At 43.8% G+C, this 17,654-nt stretch overlaps 1 protein-coding gene across 1 annotated transcript; it reads right to left on the bottom strand.

Annotated features, from left to right (window-relative positions):
* Positions 1–9,114: 9,114 nt before the first annotated feature.
* LOC104876400 (olfactory receptor 63-like) lies at positions 9,115–15,650 on the bottom strand. The gene is given in 2 exon segments (XM_033759361.1): positions 9,115–10,372; positions 15,505–15,650. Coding segments are annotated over 2 exon segments (1,404 nt in total).
* Between the last annotated feature and the right edge of the window lie 2,004 nt (positions 15,651–17,654).

The following is a 17,654-nucleotide window of genomic DNA, read 5'->3' as shown; positions in this document are numbered from 1 at the left end:
CCTTGCTGTATTTTAGGCCCGGAGGGTCTGTTGAGGGGTCCAGCATACAGGGTTGGGTCAGAAGGATGCGGCAGGACTGACTGCAGGTGAGAAGAAATCAAGTTCGGGAGACAACTTGTTACAAATGGTCCAAATATAAGGACGTGAGAGCAAAGAGGGTCGTGGTTATGAACAATTTTCACCAAGTTGGTCTGGCAGCCAAGCTTGTATCATTTTCCCAGACCCAGGACCAGGACCCAGACTTCTTGTTTTACATCCTGCAAGACAGATTATGGGCACAAAAGCCATCAGAAGTAAACAGTGGGATGGCAGCGAGCGTCCACGACCTCCCACGGGTGCCAGGAGTGCGGCTGCATCTTCCAGCAGCACCGGTGAGCAGAATGGTGAGGGTGAGAGGTTGGAGGAGGAGGCACGCGCGGGCGCCCAGCCCCTGCGAGCTGGGTCGCGGCTGAGGTCAAGCCGAGCAGGTGTGGGAGCTCCCTGCACTGGGCTCCCCTAGCGTCTCGGCGGGGATCCTCCGGCCCTGGGAACCAGAGTCCAGCCGGCAGGTCCTGGAACTTTGATCGCTGTTCAAAAAGAGAAGCACCGATCGGGACCTTGCCAAGAGGAGTTAGTTGTGACTTCTGGGCCCTCTGTGTAGTTTTCTTCTCTCTTTTCATTTTATTGGTACATTTTAGGGTTACGTAATGATAACATCCCACGTAGGGAACTTAACACCCGCACATGATGTATCCTCCTTCTCATTTCCCATTCCCCTCCCTCCCTCCAACCCTTCTCCCCCTCTTCATTTACATTTATCCTTCTGTTCTTCTTTGTCCTTTCTTTCCCTCCCTTCTCCTCTTGCCCTCGTGCCGCTTCTCATTTGAACATTTTCTTTCCATTTCCCAATATCTATTGTGTATTTTGGTCCTTATTGACATTTTCGGTTTCCCACACCAGAGAAACCATGTGCTATTTGAACATGTGTGTCTGATGTATTTCACTTACGAGTAAGGTCTCAAGGGGCGTCCATTTACCTTCTTTATGGCTGAGTAGTACTCCATGGTAGAAAAACCCCACCTCTTATCAATTCGTCCACTGATTGTCATTTGAGTTGTTTCCAAGATTTAGCTGTTACCAACTGTGTGTTATCACTGTGGGAAGATTCCAGGAAGTAACATAGCTGAGTTAAGTGGAACCTTTACTTTTAGTTCTTGAGAAATCTCCACACTGATGTCCACAGTGGTTGCACCAGTCTACACCCCCAGCAGCAGTGGTGCAGGGTTCCTCTTTCCCCACAGCCCTGCTAGCATTTATTATTGGTCGATTTCTTGATTACACTTAATTCTTTCTGGGGTGAGGTGGAATCTCAGTGTTGTTTTTCATCTGCATCTTTTGAATGACCAGTGATGTTGAACATCTTTTCATATATTTTTTGCCATTTCTTCTTCTTCAGCTGGAAAACGTATATATTTCTTTTCCCTCCAAAAACCAAAAAACAGAAGTTACCATTAATTTATGTGGTAACTGGAAGATGCATCGGTGCAAACACCAGTGGAAACACAGCCATTCTTGGGCTCATGGCCCACACATGCTGCAAAGGTGAGGCGGCCGCATTCTGATCCTGCTCTGGCTGCATTCCCCACCCCCAGCCCCAGCCCTCACCACTCAGCTCACTGTGAAGTCCCTGTGCCCCTCACTCCTCATTTCTTCTAGTTCCTCCTTAACGATCCTCTCTGGGCCGTATTCTTTGATGTCCCCAAGGCAGAGCCCCAGAGGTGATTAAGGACATGTGCGTGGAGACAGAGACACGTAGACTTCTGCGCAGCCTCTCCCCAGGCTCATCAGCTCTTGGTGCAGCGGTGCTCACTGCTAGGGACCACAGCCAGTTCGCAAGAGGCCATGCATGGTCTTCACAGCCCTGGTTCCACCTTCCTGTCCATCCAGTGTCCTCTTTCATGGATCAAATTCTATCCCCTTCCAAAGAGAACGTTTTCTTTCTTGCTCCACCCCAGCCTCTCAGGCCATCTCTGTCCAACAACAAGAGGGATCTCACAGAAGGGTACTCCAAAAAATACCCCTCTATTAAACCCTCTTCTTCCTAGGACATTGTACAAATTGCTGTGGCCACAAAAGCCACATTTACTCTTGAGCCCTCCCTAGCTCTCCAGCCTCAACAGCCTCCTGTGAAAAATAAGCACACTCAGACCACTGGACCTTCACACCTGCTCTAGCTTTTACCTGGGATGCCCTTTCCCCTGTTTCTACACATCTTTAGGTCTGATGTATCACCTCCTCGGGAAGCCTTTCCCTGACCCTCTCCCCCAAGACACCACCACCATTACAAGCCCTCATTGCAGCTGATTTATTTCCTTCAGTGCTTTTGTCTATTTTATAATATATGCATATTCATTAGTACAATAAAATCTGTGTATCCATGAGGACTGGTTCCAGGACACCCCACAGACACCAAAATATGAGGATGCCAAAATCCCTTGTGTAAAATGGTATGGTGTTTGCAGAGAATCCACATAGCCCTCTTGTATACTTTGAATCATTTATGGATGGCTCAGAATACCTAATACAACATAAATAGTTATTATGGTATATTTTCAGGAAATCATGATGAGAAAAAGCCTGTACAGATGCCATTTAAAAAATATTTTCAGTCTGCAGTAGGTTGAGTCCTGAGGATACTGAATTCAAGGATGATCATGGGATGCCAACTGTTTGGTTTTGTTGAATATCTGTGTTTTCCTTCTTAAGTGTAAATACTGAGATTAGGGATTCTGTCTAAGTGGTTCAGTGTGATATAGGGGAAATAAATGTAACTCCCAACCTGCTAGATGTGAGATACACAGAGTGCATGTCCCCAGAATGGAAGAATGAATTCTGAGGAACAATGGAGGTTAAGAGTACGAAAATTTTATTGAGAGGCAAAAGGAGACCTACAAGAGGGTTGCCGTGGACCCACTTCATAGAGGAAGTTTTAGAGAGCAAAATCACGAGATGAGTAAAAATCACGAGGTGGGTACATGTGGGACAAGACTATAATCAACCAATAAGATTACAAGTAGGGCCACTTAGGTGATATTGATCCAATGGGGAAGCAGGTCATGTAGCAAGGGTGCATGGAAAAGACAAAGGCATTTTAAGGAAAAGATGGACTTGGAGGCCCTGGTCGACCACCTGGGTGACTGCTTTCTCGCTAGACATTATTGGACCGGGTGATACCGCTGTGGAAGGAATTACTAAGTGATGCACGCATAGAGAAGCTGAATATTAAAAAGTTTATTTTGTCAACAAAAGGTCAATCACACTAAGAGCAGTGTCAGTGATTGACCTTTTGTTGACAAAATAAACTTTTTATTTTTTATTTTTTTACTTCCATTCTGCTTCTCTATGTGTGTGTCACTTACCAATTCTTTCTACAACATTTGGTGGATTGGCAAGAAAAAAAAAAAAAAAAGAAAAAAAAAAGAAAGAGGCATAGCCCTGAGTTTCCTGGGTTCCCTTTCTAAGACTCAGAGGCTGGCTTGCTGGCCACAGATTGCTCAAACCTAAAACAAAGACAGAAAAAAAAATGGTGAGTCAATAAAATTGTACATTCCATAGACAACCTCTACTTTGTTTTGCTGTTGTTTTGGTTCTTAATTAAACGTTTAGACAGATTACAGAGTAGAGGCCTGATTACCCTCCATCCTCTGCCATTTTTAATGATATATATCCTCCATTTAGACAAGATATAAAATACAAGCCTAATCATCCTACACTCTTTGTGAGGGTTTCAGTTGCTCTCAATTTGTTATTGTGCTTTGTAAGCCCCCCCATGTGTTAATTTCTTGTATTATTATATATATTATAAAACTTGGAGCCGGGTGTGGTGGCACACACCTGTAATCCCAGCTCTTGGGAGGCTGAGGCAGGAGGAGGATCACTGTGAGTTCGAGACCAGCCTGGGCTACAAATTGAGTTCCAGGTCAATCTCAACTACATAGTGAGACCCTGTTTCAAAAAACAAAACAACAACAACAAAAAAACTTAGTTAAAAACAAATAAAATGAGCTACAAAAGCCATTGGTAGCCTCATCTATACACCAAAACAGAGATGGGGCGCTTGTGCTTAAAGAGCCCTCCTGGAGTTAGAGAGATTATGTGGGTCTGTCCTATAAGTCTGTGGTCACACTTAAAAAAGACAAAACAGAGATTCTTGCAACAAAAAAATTCTCCATAGCCTGAGCAAACCTAAAAGTGGCTAAAAAGCCCACAGCCAGATAGCTGAGGGAGTGAGACTATTTTCCAAAGATGATACCCCATTTTGTGTTTGTCTTGAGGCACCTCACACAGATGAAAAATTTATAAATCATGGGCTCTAAACAATGAAAACCTACTGTGCATAAATATATGATCAATAGCTTTGATAAGAGATTTACTAGAGACTATAAAATAAAATTAGAACAAAAGATGCTCAAAAAATTTTGTGAGTTATTGTGGCCTCAACTAAGTCAGTGTTAGCCCCCCCAAAAAAACTCTAGACAAAAAACGTTATCTCCCTCTGTCTTTGACTGAGACTTTGGCACCTTAGAGCCTTGTGTGCTCTGTTTTAGGGCCTAAACAACCCAGCCTGAGAGCCACTCTGCTCTGCGGCAATCAGATCTTGATAAAAACTGCTTAGTTTTGGTCTTAAAACAACTGCTTGCCAAATCGGCTGTTTTTTGCATGGTAGACTTGCCTCTCTCAAAAAATATGACATCACTACAGACAGATCCCAGTGCTTCCCCTTTAAAAGAAATTGAGCTACTTGCCCCTTAGCTTGAGTTGCTGAAGATACGATAGACTCCTTTATTGTGTCAGATGGTTATGGATTATTTTGTTTTTAAATTAAAAATTTATAAGCCTAAAGATGATAAATGTAATACCAAATATGTAACTTTTAAAACTTAAAAACCAAAAAGACACCCCCTTACACTCCTTCTAATGCCTATCAAAAAAACATTATAAAAACCCTAATATCATACTTACTTGACTGTGAGAGATATACACACAAAAAGATATATTGTTCAGATAATACTCAAATATAGTTAAACAGTTCTACTGTGACTCATAATACTGACAACTGTGACAACTATAAACAGAGACAATATAACCTTTTAAAATATATATAGCTTGGCCTTAAAAAACAAGCTAACTACAAAAAATAGCTTTTCATGTTTATATTAAATGTCAGTCAACTGCTAGGCATAAGCCTCAGAGGTTACAAATAGATTCCACAGATCAAAAAGGTCTAAAAAAATCCCCCCTCCAAAAATAAAAAAACTCCTGTACTACAAAAAATACAAAATATCTTTAAAAAACATCCAAAATTATACAAAAATAGATATGATAGATTTAATTGATAAAGCTCAGTCACTGCTGCTATAGACAGACCAAAAATTAGCTTCTGATTGCTAGATTTATACGCCACTCCCATGATGCCTCATCAAACAATTGACATTATGATTGACCTGTCCTTAGAGCCAATAAAGTTTACTATACACTCCTTACTCAGCTACCCATTATATACAATTAATATAAATTCAATAAAAAGGTTACCTCCCGAACAAAGGGAGAAATAATTTTAAAAATTTGTATAAATAATCTAAAAGCCAACAAAACATTAAAAATATATAAAATAACTTCTGCTGTCTCTAACAACGATCTGCTTTGTTTAGTTCAAAATTAACAGACACTGGAGGCATTGACCGTAAAATGAGACATCTGGCCTCGTCTCTGACCTTAAACACCCCCTTCCTATACTCTAAAATAGATAGCTAGACAAATCTTAAGATAAACTCCCTAACTACAAAAAAAGTTACATCTGGGTTAAAGTTAGCTGTCTTGTTACTATAATTTATACATAAATAATATAAACTAAAAAAATAAAATATAACCACCTAAATGAGATCATAACTATAAAACCTGTAAAAAACAAAGCTACAACCCGGTACAGGGTCAATCTCTGACACCGTCTTTTTGAGTGTGATTGGCTTTTTGTTGACAAAATAAACCATTTATTATTTTACTTCCATTCAGCTCATCTCTACCTACATGTCACTTACTAATTCCTTCCAGAACAATACCAGTTATAGTATAATCTTCAATTTATTGCTTATCCCTCAGGAGGCATTCAGGCCTGGTCCTTCTCTCTTTATCTTGAGGCCTTTGACAGATGAACCTTCAGTGACAGCTATAGTGTGTTCTCAGCCTCTGCTCTGAATACCTCAAGGGCCCAGCCCTGTGTGACTGCCTATAATATTTCTGCTTAACTTAGTTGTCTATAAAAAAATATTTTAGCCCTAGTAGTAGCCAGAAAAATATCGGGCACAAACAGATTCCTTCCCTCCTTTTTATCATTCATTAATTTGTTCATTTTGTAGTAGAGGTTTGAACACAGGGTCTCACATGGAGCTGGGTCTCCCCTCCTTTCTATTTTGAGATGGGGCCTTTTTATGTTATCCTGACTTTCCTCAAATTGTGGTCATCTTGCCTCAAATTCCAAAGCTGGGATTATAGTCATACTCCATAGAGCTTCTGCTCTATTTTTAAGATTGGTTCAGTAGTTTTTTTTTTTACTTCAGAGAAGAGCCATTAGTAAACTGAATTCATATATTTTTATCTGTTGAAAGTGAGACTATTAATATGATCTTGCTTGTGAAGTAAAAGAACTCAGGTGTGTGATCCTCAAAGAATTGTAGTTACTGCCAGTCATCAGACAAATGCAAACTCAGTGAGAATTTCCTAGAAAATATGCTACCTTTTGTTGACTGAAAATAGCATCTTAGGACCTGTAATGGGTACTCCAAAGGTTACATAATACATATCCTCAAACAAGTCCAGAAGGAATTGCCTCCAAAGAGCAAACCTTGCAGCCGAGAGATTGCGACTTCTCCTGAGTGGAATCCAAACATGCGCAATGTTTCTCATAAACCTCATCAGCTTGCTTGTTTGCTCAGTATGAAAAATAGCCTAAGACTTTATCCTGAAACTAATTTTGGTACTGAAGCCAGTGCACTACTTCACAATGGGCACCATTTTGAATGTTAATTAATGCATTAGTTTCCAAATCCTCCATATTAAAATGGTGCAAACCTGCCAATTTAAAACAACATAGATTTATTCTCTTGTATTTCTGGAGACCAGAGCTCTGAAATAAATTTCACTAGGCTTGAGCAGAGATGTTAGAAACGCTGGTTCCTTTGTGAGGATCGAGGAGAATCTTGTATCTTGCCTCTTCCTGCTCCTACTGGGTCCTTACAATCCCTGGTTCATGATCTCTTTCAAATACGACTCCAATCTCTTCCTGTTGTTGATACATCTTTTCTTTTTATCTGTCTCTGGATATAAGGATCTTTAAGATTCCATAGGGCAAACCTGCATAATCTAGAGAATCCCCCCTTTTAAACCTTTTAACTGGGTCCCAAGCTAAAGTCATGTTTGGTGAAGAAGAGAGTATATGGGCAAATTCAGAACATGATAATCAGGCCGGGGATTTAGCTCAGTGGTTCGGTGGCCTGCCTTGCAAGAGCAAGGACCCGAGTGCAATCCCCGGTACCATAAAACAAACAAACAAACAAAAAACAGAACATGAGGGGGTGGGGATTTAGCTCAGTGGTGCCGTCACCTGCCTCGCAAGGGCAAGGACCTGTGTTCAATTCCCGGTACCAAAAACAAAACAAAACAAAAAACAGAACACGGTAATCATGCTGGATGGGGAACTATTCAGCCCGCAACGCCGAATGAGTGCACTAATAAAAATCAAACCCTAAAACTGCTGTAGTCAGCTTTATCAGAAGTAGAAAGAGTCTCATTAACTTGGTTGGAACCAGTGATTCATTCTGGCTTGGAGATATTAGTATTTACCTAAGACTGTGCTCTTCTCCCAAAATAAGCCTTTCCTCCCCGAGTCCATTCCTTCTAATTATAGCCCCTTCCTGTGTTTAAATCCAGTCCTCTTTTGCAGGAACCCACAAAATGTGTGTCCTGATAACCAGTTCCAGACTGATCCTGAATATTTTTTTATCCCTCCTTCATTGCTGCATAGCTGAGTGGTCTTTACCGAGTAGTTTAACCTCTCAGATGCGTGTTTTTTTCATCTCAAGTTATGAGTTACACAGATGTGGCTATTATCTAAATGTGGATGCACAGAAATGCAATGTGACTTAGCCACACTGCTGCCTAGGAAGTGCACAGCGCAGTATTTGGTGACCACGTGACAGTCACTCATACACCGTTCCTCCACCTCAACCATCTGCTTGGCCTTCCAGAAAAAATCTACACCGCACAGAGGCCACCCCCTTTCCGGGTTCGCAGTCTTACAGAATTTCACAGGAGCCAGAGCTGCCGAGGTCCCATCTGGATGTTTTTCCTCACAGCTCATCCCGTAGCACCTCAACGAAAATGTTCCGACTGTACAGTGAATGGGAGCACTTGGGTGTGACATGTGGTCTCTCCTGGTATCACCTTTACACAACTTTGCTCTTGAACACATCCTCAAATTAAGCCATTCTCCTGTGTGACTCTTTCTTCAACACCAACCCCTTTGTTTTTTTCATCGAACTTGCATCAGTGTATGATCCCCCCGACAGTACAAGCCTCCAAAGATGTAAGGAACTGCTAATAGCGAACAGCTGTCTTTGAGATGAGTAGTTTAATGTTTCTTGTGTAATCCTTTTAATGAAATGATCATTTTCATGTGACACTGATCATATTGCCTGATACATAGAAGAGGTTTGATGCATCGTGACTCTTAGGACTATTATTAACTTATTGCTTTGTTGTATTGGGAAGGACAGTTTTTTCCTTGATTAGCCATTCACATAGCATCCGCATGCCCGTAGGGTAATTCCCATGTTGCCCATGGACAAGTGGCACCATGCTAAGTACAATAATGGGAGGAGGGACTCCATCACACCCGGTCACAAACAGATCATGATTGCTTGAGCCTAAGAAAGAAGCCCAGAGAAACAATGGCTGACATGTGTCAAACACCAACTGATACGGGTCTTGCCGCAGACCCGAATCCTTTCAGCAGTCCCATGGAGGTTATCTGCCTTCCTCTATCCTACTTCGCCACCCAAAGCCTGGCCGCTAGGAGTTTCACAGACAGAATTTTCTGTAGAAAGTTTTATTTATGGCATTGTTCAGCTCCTTGTTCCTGAGGCTGAAAATGATTGGGCTGAGGAAGGGGGTGAAAACTGTATAGGTAGCGGACGTCAGAGCGTCACTGTACATAGACTGGGGTCCCTCGGGTTTGAGGTAGATCACGGGGGCAAAGCCATGGTGCACAATCACCACAGTGAGGTGAGATGTACACGTGGAGAAGGTCTTGTGCCGGCCCTCAGAAGAGGGGGTCCTCAGGATGGGAGCCACAATGAAGACGCAGGAGGGGACAATGAAGGATAAACAGCCGACCAGGGGTAAGACACACAGCAGGATCACACCCACGGTGACGGAGGCTGTGTCATCCCCACAGGCCAACCTCAACAGGGAAAACGCATGGCAGAGGATGTGGTGGATGACATTAGCTTCGCAGAAGGTGAGGTGGAAAACTATCAATGTCGCCGTCATCCCCACGACCGAGCCACCAGCCCGGGATCAGGCCACGAGATGGGCACAGCCGGCGGGGCTCGTGAGCACATTGGAGGGCAATGGATGGCAAACGGCCACGGAGCGGTCGCAGCCCACGACCGTGAGCAAGAAGGAGTGGGCGCAGCCAAAAGTGAAGGAGAGGAACATCCGGTTGGCACAGGCCGCAGAGGCGATGGAGTGGTGGTGGGAGAGCAGGTCACCCCGCATGCGACGGGTGATGGCAACGGTGAGCAGGATCTCAGAAGCGGAGAGCGCGCACAGGAAGAGGCACATGGGCCTGTGCAGCCGCGCTCCGGCCGCGGCAGTCGTGATGACCAGGTTCCCCAGCAGCGTGAACAGGTACGTCAGCAGGTAGAGCAGGAAGCGCGCTGGCAGCAGCTGCTGCGGGAAGGCGGAGCAGCCGGCGAGGACGCACTCGGGCGTGGTGCTGTAATTCCGACCGGGCAGGCTGCTGCGTCTGGAGAGGCCAGGGGCGGAGGGAGGTGCGGTGGAGAAAGCTAAAGCTCTGCCGCAGACAGGCAGGGGGAAGGGGGTGAGAGGTACGTCAGCAGGTAGAGCAGGAAGCGCGCTGGCAGCAGCTGCTGCGGGAAGGCGGAGCAGCCGGCGAGGACGCACTCGGGCGTGGTGCTGTAATTCCGACCGGGCAGGCTGCTGCGTCTGGAGAGGCCAGGGGCGGAGGGAGGTGCGGTGGAGAAAGCTAAAGCTCTGCCGCAGACAGGCAGGGGGAAGGGGGTGAGGGGTGAGATAAGCGTAACTGTACTGTTGGCTTTAGATGTACCAATAAACTTAATGCGGGGGGCAAATGGCATTTTAGGAACGCTGTTCAGTTAAACAACCGTTGAACTTTTTGGTGTCTGATTTCCCTCATCTATAAAATAATGGTTCATTTCATTCTGCACTGTTGTGTAGATAAAATGAAGTAGGTACATGCAAGGCTTGAGGCAGAGTTTAGCTCCTTATTTTCTATTGGCACCGACTCTGTTGGGACCGCTGAGCACAGGCCGGGTTGGTTAGGCTTGGTATACTTGCTCCTGTGCTGGATCCAGAAAACATACATTTGGGGTTGGCTTTTTCAGTTTTCTTTTTCTCCCTCAGAGTTGTCTTTTAATTGATAGTTTAACTGGTTTCTTCTCCTTTTTGTTCTGTATTGTCAGCAGGCGCTTCTTCTCACTTGAAACTGATGGAAATGGCTGAATATAAAAGAAAGAAAGATGGATGTTAGGAAAAATTCACCTTGAGCACATTTATACAGAAACTTGATGGAAAGGAGTGCAAGGAAACCATGAGTATTTGTCCCTACCACCACTGAGACGAACAGAGGTTTACTGCAGCAGTGTCTGCTTCACGTCCTGAACAGGGAAGCAAGCCTTGGTCATCTTATGCCAGGGTGAACAGTTTCTGAGCCATGGGATAAGGTGATGTAGGAACCCGGCTGTAAGATGTCTGTTGACCCAAACAGTGTCAACTGGAAAAATGAAAGTAGCAATCCTTGCATAGCAGGTGGAGGAAGAAGCTAAGTGATACTGCTAGGAAATAAGCAAAGCAAGGAGGTGCAAGATGGGGAGGGGAGGAGGGGTGAAGGGAGGGCAGGGACAAGGGGAAAAAATGAGAACCAAGACCTGTCATGAAAACGTACAAGATCCCAACAATGAATGGAATGTGCTGTATCCCTAAAATGTACCGATAAACTCAATTAAAGCTGAAAAAGAAAGAGAAGGTGCAACGTTTGGTTGACTATTGATCTAGTCTCCTCGATGACCACTAACACAAAGCAGATGAGATTTAGGGAACTAGACTGGATCATCATCTGCGCAAAATGGCTTGAAAATTGTAAAGGTAATAGAGAAAACTCTAACTGTGGCATAAATTAATAAATAGTGATATTAAAGAATAAATATTTTAAATGTGCTCTGTTAGATCTTAATCCAAAGGAAAGTGTAGGCAGCTTCTAAATGTATACTGAAATTTTTGAAAATCACACACTTGCAAAGACACAAATGCTATTTATACTGTTTAGAATAGGACTGAGCAAACAACAGGAAATCATAAGCACCTATATCAATATTTCCCCAAAATGTCAAGGAATAGTCAACACAACTCCAGCAATATAGAAATACAAACACCTCAATCAATAATGCACAGATAGACAATTATAATTAAAAAATTAAGATAAGATTCAGAAATACAGCTTATCACTTGTTGATTCTTGAGCAGTTGATAATATTCAGATGTCAGCCACTGAATATAGTGAGGCTTTCTGTAAAACAAAATAAAAATTTTTATTGTGCAGGAGATAAGACACAAGGTCTCACACATCCTAGACAAGTGCTCTACCACCAAGCTATACTTAAGCCTTAAAATATTAAATTTTTTTCCCAGAATACACACCTTTTACAAAAGTGGGCCTTGTATTAGGACATAAGAATCTTCCATCTATTCCAAAGTAAAACTATTATATAGATTACACAACAGTGACGTTAGAAATCAGAGAAGCAGTAGCTTTTCACATCCATGTGTTTTCATTGTAAAATACATATCAGTGTTTTAAGTTGTAAGGATGAACTGCATTAAGATGTATAAAGTAATAATTTAAGTACTGAAAGTCCAAATTTTAGTCCAAAATCATACTGTGAAATATAAAAGTTTCAAAATATTTATCAAGACATTTCAGGAAAAAAGTACCAATATATATTAAAACCAAAATGAAGCACTGGGCGTGGTGGTGCACACCAGTAATCCCAGCACTCTGCAGGCTGAGGCAGGAGGATCACTGTGAGTTTGAGACCACCCTGGGCTACATAGTGAGTTCCAGGTCAGTCTCAACTACATAGTGGGACCCTGTCTTAAAAAAAAAAAACACCAAAAAACAAAAAACCCCCCAAAATGAGGCTATTGAAATGATTACCAAGGTGAGAAGTAACTAGAAGAATGTGCTTATAGCAAAAGGCAAAGTTAAAAATTGGAAATCATACAGTGATCACGCATATTTTAAAAATACATGGAAATAAAATTGTTATTTGATTCCCAGACTGAGTTCTAAATTTGCTCTAGTTTATTTACAGAAAAAAAAAGACTTTTTGATCCTGAAACATGAACCATCTGTGCCTGTACGAGGCTGAGAATGGAAGAGTTTCAGGTAATAGTGAAGTTTGCCTGCAAAAAAATTATTTAATACATTTTAGACAATAGATAAATCCTTAGAAAAATACAAGTCTGGTACAAGAATAAAGGGGATGTAGAGACTGAAATAAGTTGTCAGGATGTTGAAATGGAATTCAAAGGCCTTCTCTGCCTAAGTCATCTCTCCAGCGCATCTGCAAGTGAGTCCACTAACTTTTAGTTTTTTTGAAGAACAACTCCATTTGCATCAACAAGTTGTTTCTTTTCTTTTCCTTCTTGTTTTTTTTTCTTTCTACAACCTGGGATAGAACTGAGGACATTGTGCTTGCCAGGCAGGTTAGGTGCCACTGAGCGAAATCCCCAGCTTCCACTAACTTTTAGGCTAAGTGATTAGTATCGTCCTCATGTTCGTCAGATGAATGGGAAAAGCCGTGAGAAACCTTCACAGCCCATTTCACCAGGTTAATGGAATCTTTTTCTAAGCCAGGTGAGAATGTTTACAAGAAGAGGTAATTAGAGTTCCACTTCACATATACATGCAGATTTTAAAATCCAAGATAAGCATAATCCAGTTCTAGACAAGGATGCACTAGAAAAACATTATCATAACTAAATGGTTTCGGGGACCGATCACTGACAAAGTGCTTTAGCCTCTGAAACCAGCGTGGGCTTTTATCACAGCAGTTCACCAAGCAGAAAATTCGTTCTTATTCTGGTCTTGGCAAATGTACATTTTCTAAAAGTTTGCTTCTATGAATGGTTTTTTTAAAAGGCCTCTTTAGAACACAAATCAAAGGGAGATGCTTACCTCAAGTAAGCACAAGTGCCATAAAACTAGTGCACAGGACCCCGAAGGGAGCAACTGTAGAGGTATTATTTTAGGATCCCGAACAAGGCAAGTGCACTCACTGCCTGCTGCTCTTTCCCATGAAACTGAAAGTCATGAATGGCTCCAAAGGCAAGAAAAGGACGTGTATGAATGAGTTCTGGACGCCAGAGCCAAGATCATCAGCTAGAGATGACAAGAGAATCATGATGTAACTCATTCGAACAATAAGGAACACAGTGTTCCTGAAGACAAGATCGACTGGCAAAACACATAGTGCTTCTCATAGTTTTGCATGAGGATTCACCATTCAGAATTTGTCATATATATAAAAACAGGAACTTCCCAATAGAAGCATACATTAGAAAGAACAGCTCTCAGTTAGGCTCCACAGTTCCTGTACACTCAGTAGCCGTGAGAACCCTAAGCACTTTTGTTTAAGTTGGTTACACCTCCAGTTTTTGCCATATTCAAATTTAAATGTTGAATACTTTGAAATTATTCAACGCTTTTGCTAATATGTCTCAGATCTGCTTGGAAGGAGACAGCTAGCTGTGCTTATCTCTTTCTTAATTCAGTCTGTGGAGATACGCTGGATTAATTGAGGAAAATATCACCACACGTGTTGCTGGAAAATGAGGGACTCACCCGCACCCAGAAAGTCTTAGGGATCTGGGGTCCTCAGCACACTCTGAAAAGCTCTGGGATGGAATTTCTAGGATTTAAACAAAAGTCAGCAAGATTTTCAAAGAGGAAACTTTTAAGCACTAATACAATTGTGGATGATCTGAATATACCTGCAAATCGGATTAAAGGTCCCCAAATTGAAAATATTTCAAATGTGTAAAATACTTCCAGATATTCTAAAAACTTCTAACAGAATGGAGACAGACTAAACTCTCTAGGAAAATCCAAAATGTACTGCTGCATCATTTAAACTGAAAGATATACTAAGTCAGACAACACAAATCAAGGCGAGGAAGTGCAGAGTTCACTTGTTTTGTGGCAGAAAAACCCAACTATTTTGAAGCAAAGTAAATCTGATTTTGACAGACAGCATATTGCAAAGGTGGGATTCAGATGGCTTCAATATAGAAACATGAAATTCCAAACTCTGCAGTACAGTATACAGGAGTTTTGGGCAAATAACTTCGTGATTTGTGATGGAGAAAGACTTGAATATACCAAACAAATGCCAAGATGGCTGCGAAAAGATATTAAAAAACCATTTACAGCTTATAATTAATAAAAGATATCTTAGATCATGGTTACATTCAAATGGAAAATTGGGAAAGATATTTGCATCATCTGTATCTGGCAAAGGAATAATATGTAGAACAATAACAACAAAAATCAGTTAACATCAAGAAGGTGGAACCGCAATGCCAAACATGAGCTCAGGAGCTGAGTAGAAAGTTGCATAAGGTGTTGGACAGGTGGAAGGACACTCAAAAGGAAGGCAAGAGAGAGGAAGGAAACAAGGCAGGAGAAAGCAAGCAATTGAGTTTGACTGTATATGAACACTTCCCCGGTTAGGAAACTCCCCACGTTGGTTGCAAAAGAAACCTTGCACACTGCTGGCAGAAGTGTAGATTGCGGAATTAAGAGCTTAAATGTGAACACATTCTGCCCCAGCAAACGTGCTCCTGGGTCCGTATGGAGATTTCTCAGACCCGTTGGAAGGACGTTTTGTAGGAGAATGTTCTCTGCTGCCTTTCTTATAGTGAAGAAGATGAACGAACCTTCTCACCTATGTCTGGGGAAAAGGTAGGCAAGGAGAAATTGAGCACCAAACCAAACCAAACCAAACAACACACCAGAGCCCCTGGCAGAAGTTTGACATCCATGTAGTAATGTCAGTGAATTTCTGTGATTGATACTGAGTGAGTAAAACGAAAGCCAAGATAAACTCCAGCTCTGCTCCCCAATGCGGTGAGGCACATAAAACGTACAGGTACTGGATGCGAAACTCGGCTCTAGGGTCCAGTAATGACGAGCAGGAGCAAAATGGCAGAGGACGCTCACCTGCAGCGGGGACCTCGGCATCAACTCTGGACGTCTGGGGCCGGGAGTGCCTCTGGTGGGCCTGCCTGTGCATCCGTTCAGAGGTACCCCTGTCCTCCCCGCACCAGGGGCCCGTAAAACATGCTCTCCCCACGTCTACGTGCTCCCCGAACCACAGTTACTATTATGGTAGTGAAAGCTCTTGACCTGGCAGCTGCGGTGGGCACCTGGGCCGGTTCAATAAGGCACCCGGAGAGAGCAAGCCAGTATGGTGGGCAGCGGCCAGCTGGAGGGGCCTCTAGAATGAGTGACTTTACCCACACCTCTCCTAGTCTGTCCTGTACTCTTTCTCTCCTGCTCCCTCTTTCCCTGGAACCTTTCCTCGAAGTAACCAGAACGAGAGTGCAAACAAAGAAGGATCCCTCACTTGATGTTTTCTTGTGAGCCTCACAGGCAAGTGTAGGAGCCAGGTCACGGCTGCCTTGAACTGAAGCTCTGCGCCTCATTTCTGGTATGTCCTCGTGCACAGGCTGCCCCTGTGGGCTTTTCCAGGAAGCACACCTGCAAGGGCTGGCCTCCAGAGTCTGGGACAGCCAGGAGAGACTCGGATGAGCCTCAGGGACCTGCACCTCTCACTCTAGCCTCCAGCACAGCGCAAAGGCCCCTTGTTTCCTGAATCTCCCCAGAGAGCACAGCCCTGACCCGGCGGAGAAAGCTCTGTCCTGGGGCGGAGCAGTGTGGATCCAGATACCTTCAGGCCCTTGAGGACGAATCAGGGTTACAAGGAGCACAAGAGCAGAGGGAGCCTGGAGTGGAAAGGCAGGCAAGACTCTCCCAGACTCTGGCGATTTAGAGCTTGGAATTGGAAGGTGGTTTCTCTTGGGCGTTTTGTGCATTTACTGTCTTCTGGCCAAACCCGGACGGCCCTGCCTCTCTCCTCCGTCGGCTTCTGTTTGCCTGTACAGTTGATAACAGAGATGACACGAGTCGTGTGCCTCTGTGTGATGTACTAAATAATAAACACTCCTTATCTGAGTACGGGAGGAAGGGGAAGGGGAATAAGAAAACAATCAAGATGTGTCAAGTGCATGTGCCTACTGCCCAGGGTGAGTGTAAAGTCCAGGTACTGCAAATACGGACGGTACAGAAAAGTGCGACAGCTCGGCGTTGTAGCCGAGCGTCACGGCTGTCTGAGGGTCTCTGGTGGCAAAGCGGTCGAGTGGCACTCGGAGTGACGGAGGGATTCTTTACTATACCAGCAGACCCAGAGGAGTTGGCACCATGGAGTCAGAGCCCCAAGCAGAGATGGAAACTTTATGTACAGATGTATAGGGCAGGGGGTGAGCATGCTCACTGAGGCAGAAGGGTGGCCTTAGCAGAGCATTCTTGAAACCTTCGGTACAAGCATCGTGCCGCAGGAACAGGAACGTCCTGCAGCACAAACAGTTACATCGCTCGGACAGAAGTTTTGGTACATTGTGCAGGAACATCCTGCAGCACAAACAGTTCCATTGTTTGAACAGAAGGTCCAACGGCCAGAGCATGGGGTGGGGGGCTGGACAACAGACCAAACCTGCCCTGTTGTGCATTGTATTTTTAATCGCTACTAATGAAAAGGAGGTACAAGTAAAAGAGATTCATTGCCCTATGACAAAAATGGTCCCAGTCTTCGGATAGTTCACTCCACCTCACCTTCTGGACACACGGGGCAAGGCTTGTGACCACAGTGCCCGGACAGCCCTGCCTCAGGGGTTTCCTAGGTCAAGCCAGGCTGCAGGGCGTGCACTGATACCATAGGATTGGGCTGTTGCAGTTCTGCGCTCCATGCTAGTGGCCCTCCACTTACGGGTCTTAGGGCTGGCTCCATCCCGCGGCTTTGCTATGCACTGGACTAGCAGAAGGCTCTGCAGCAGTCCCAGGCCCGTAGTTCCCTCCAGTTTGGCCCTAGTAAGGTCAATGAAATACGCCACCCTTGCTGCACAGCTCCTCCTGGACCCTTGGGCTGACCGAGTCAGTGTTTGAAATCTGGACGGAAGATCCACGCCTGCCCTGCTCTTGCGCTCCCTGCAAGTGCAGAGCTGACATCAGGCACTGTGCC

This window comes from Fukomys damarensis, unplaced genomic scaffold (assembly GCF_012274545.1).
Source record: "Fukomys damarensis isolate Sample0158 unplaced genomic scaffold, DMR_v1.0_HiC HiC_scaffold_37, whole genome shotgun sequence".
Classification (NCBI taxonomy): Eukaryota; Metazoa; Chordata; class Mammalia; order Rodentia; family Bathyergidae; genus Fukomys; species Fukomys damarensis.
The sequence above is the reverse complement of the archived record's forward strand: the minus strand, read 5'-3'. Positions and strand labels throughout refer to the sequence as shown.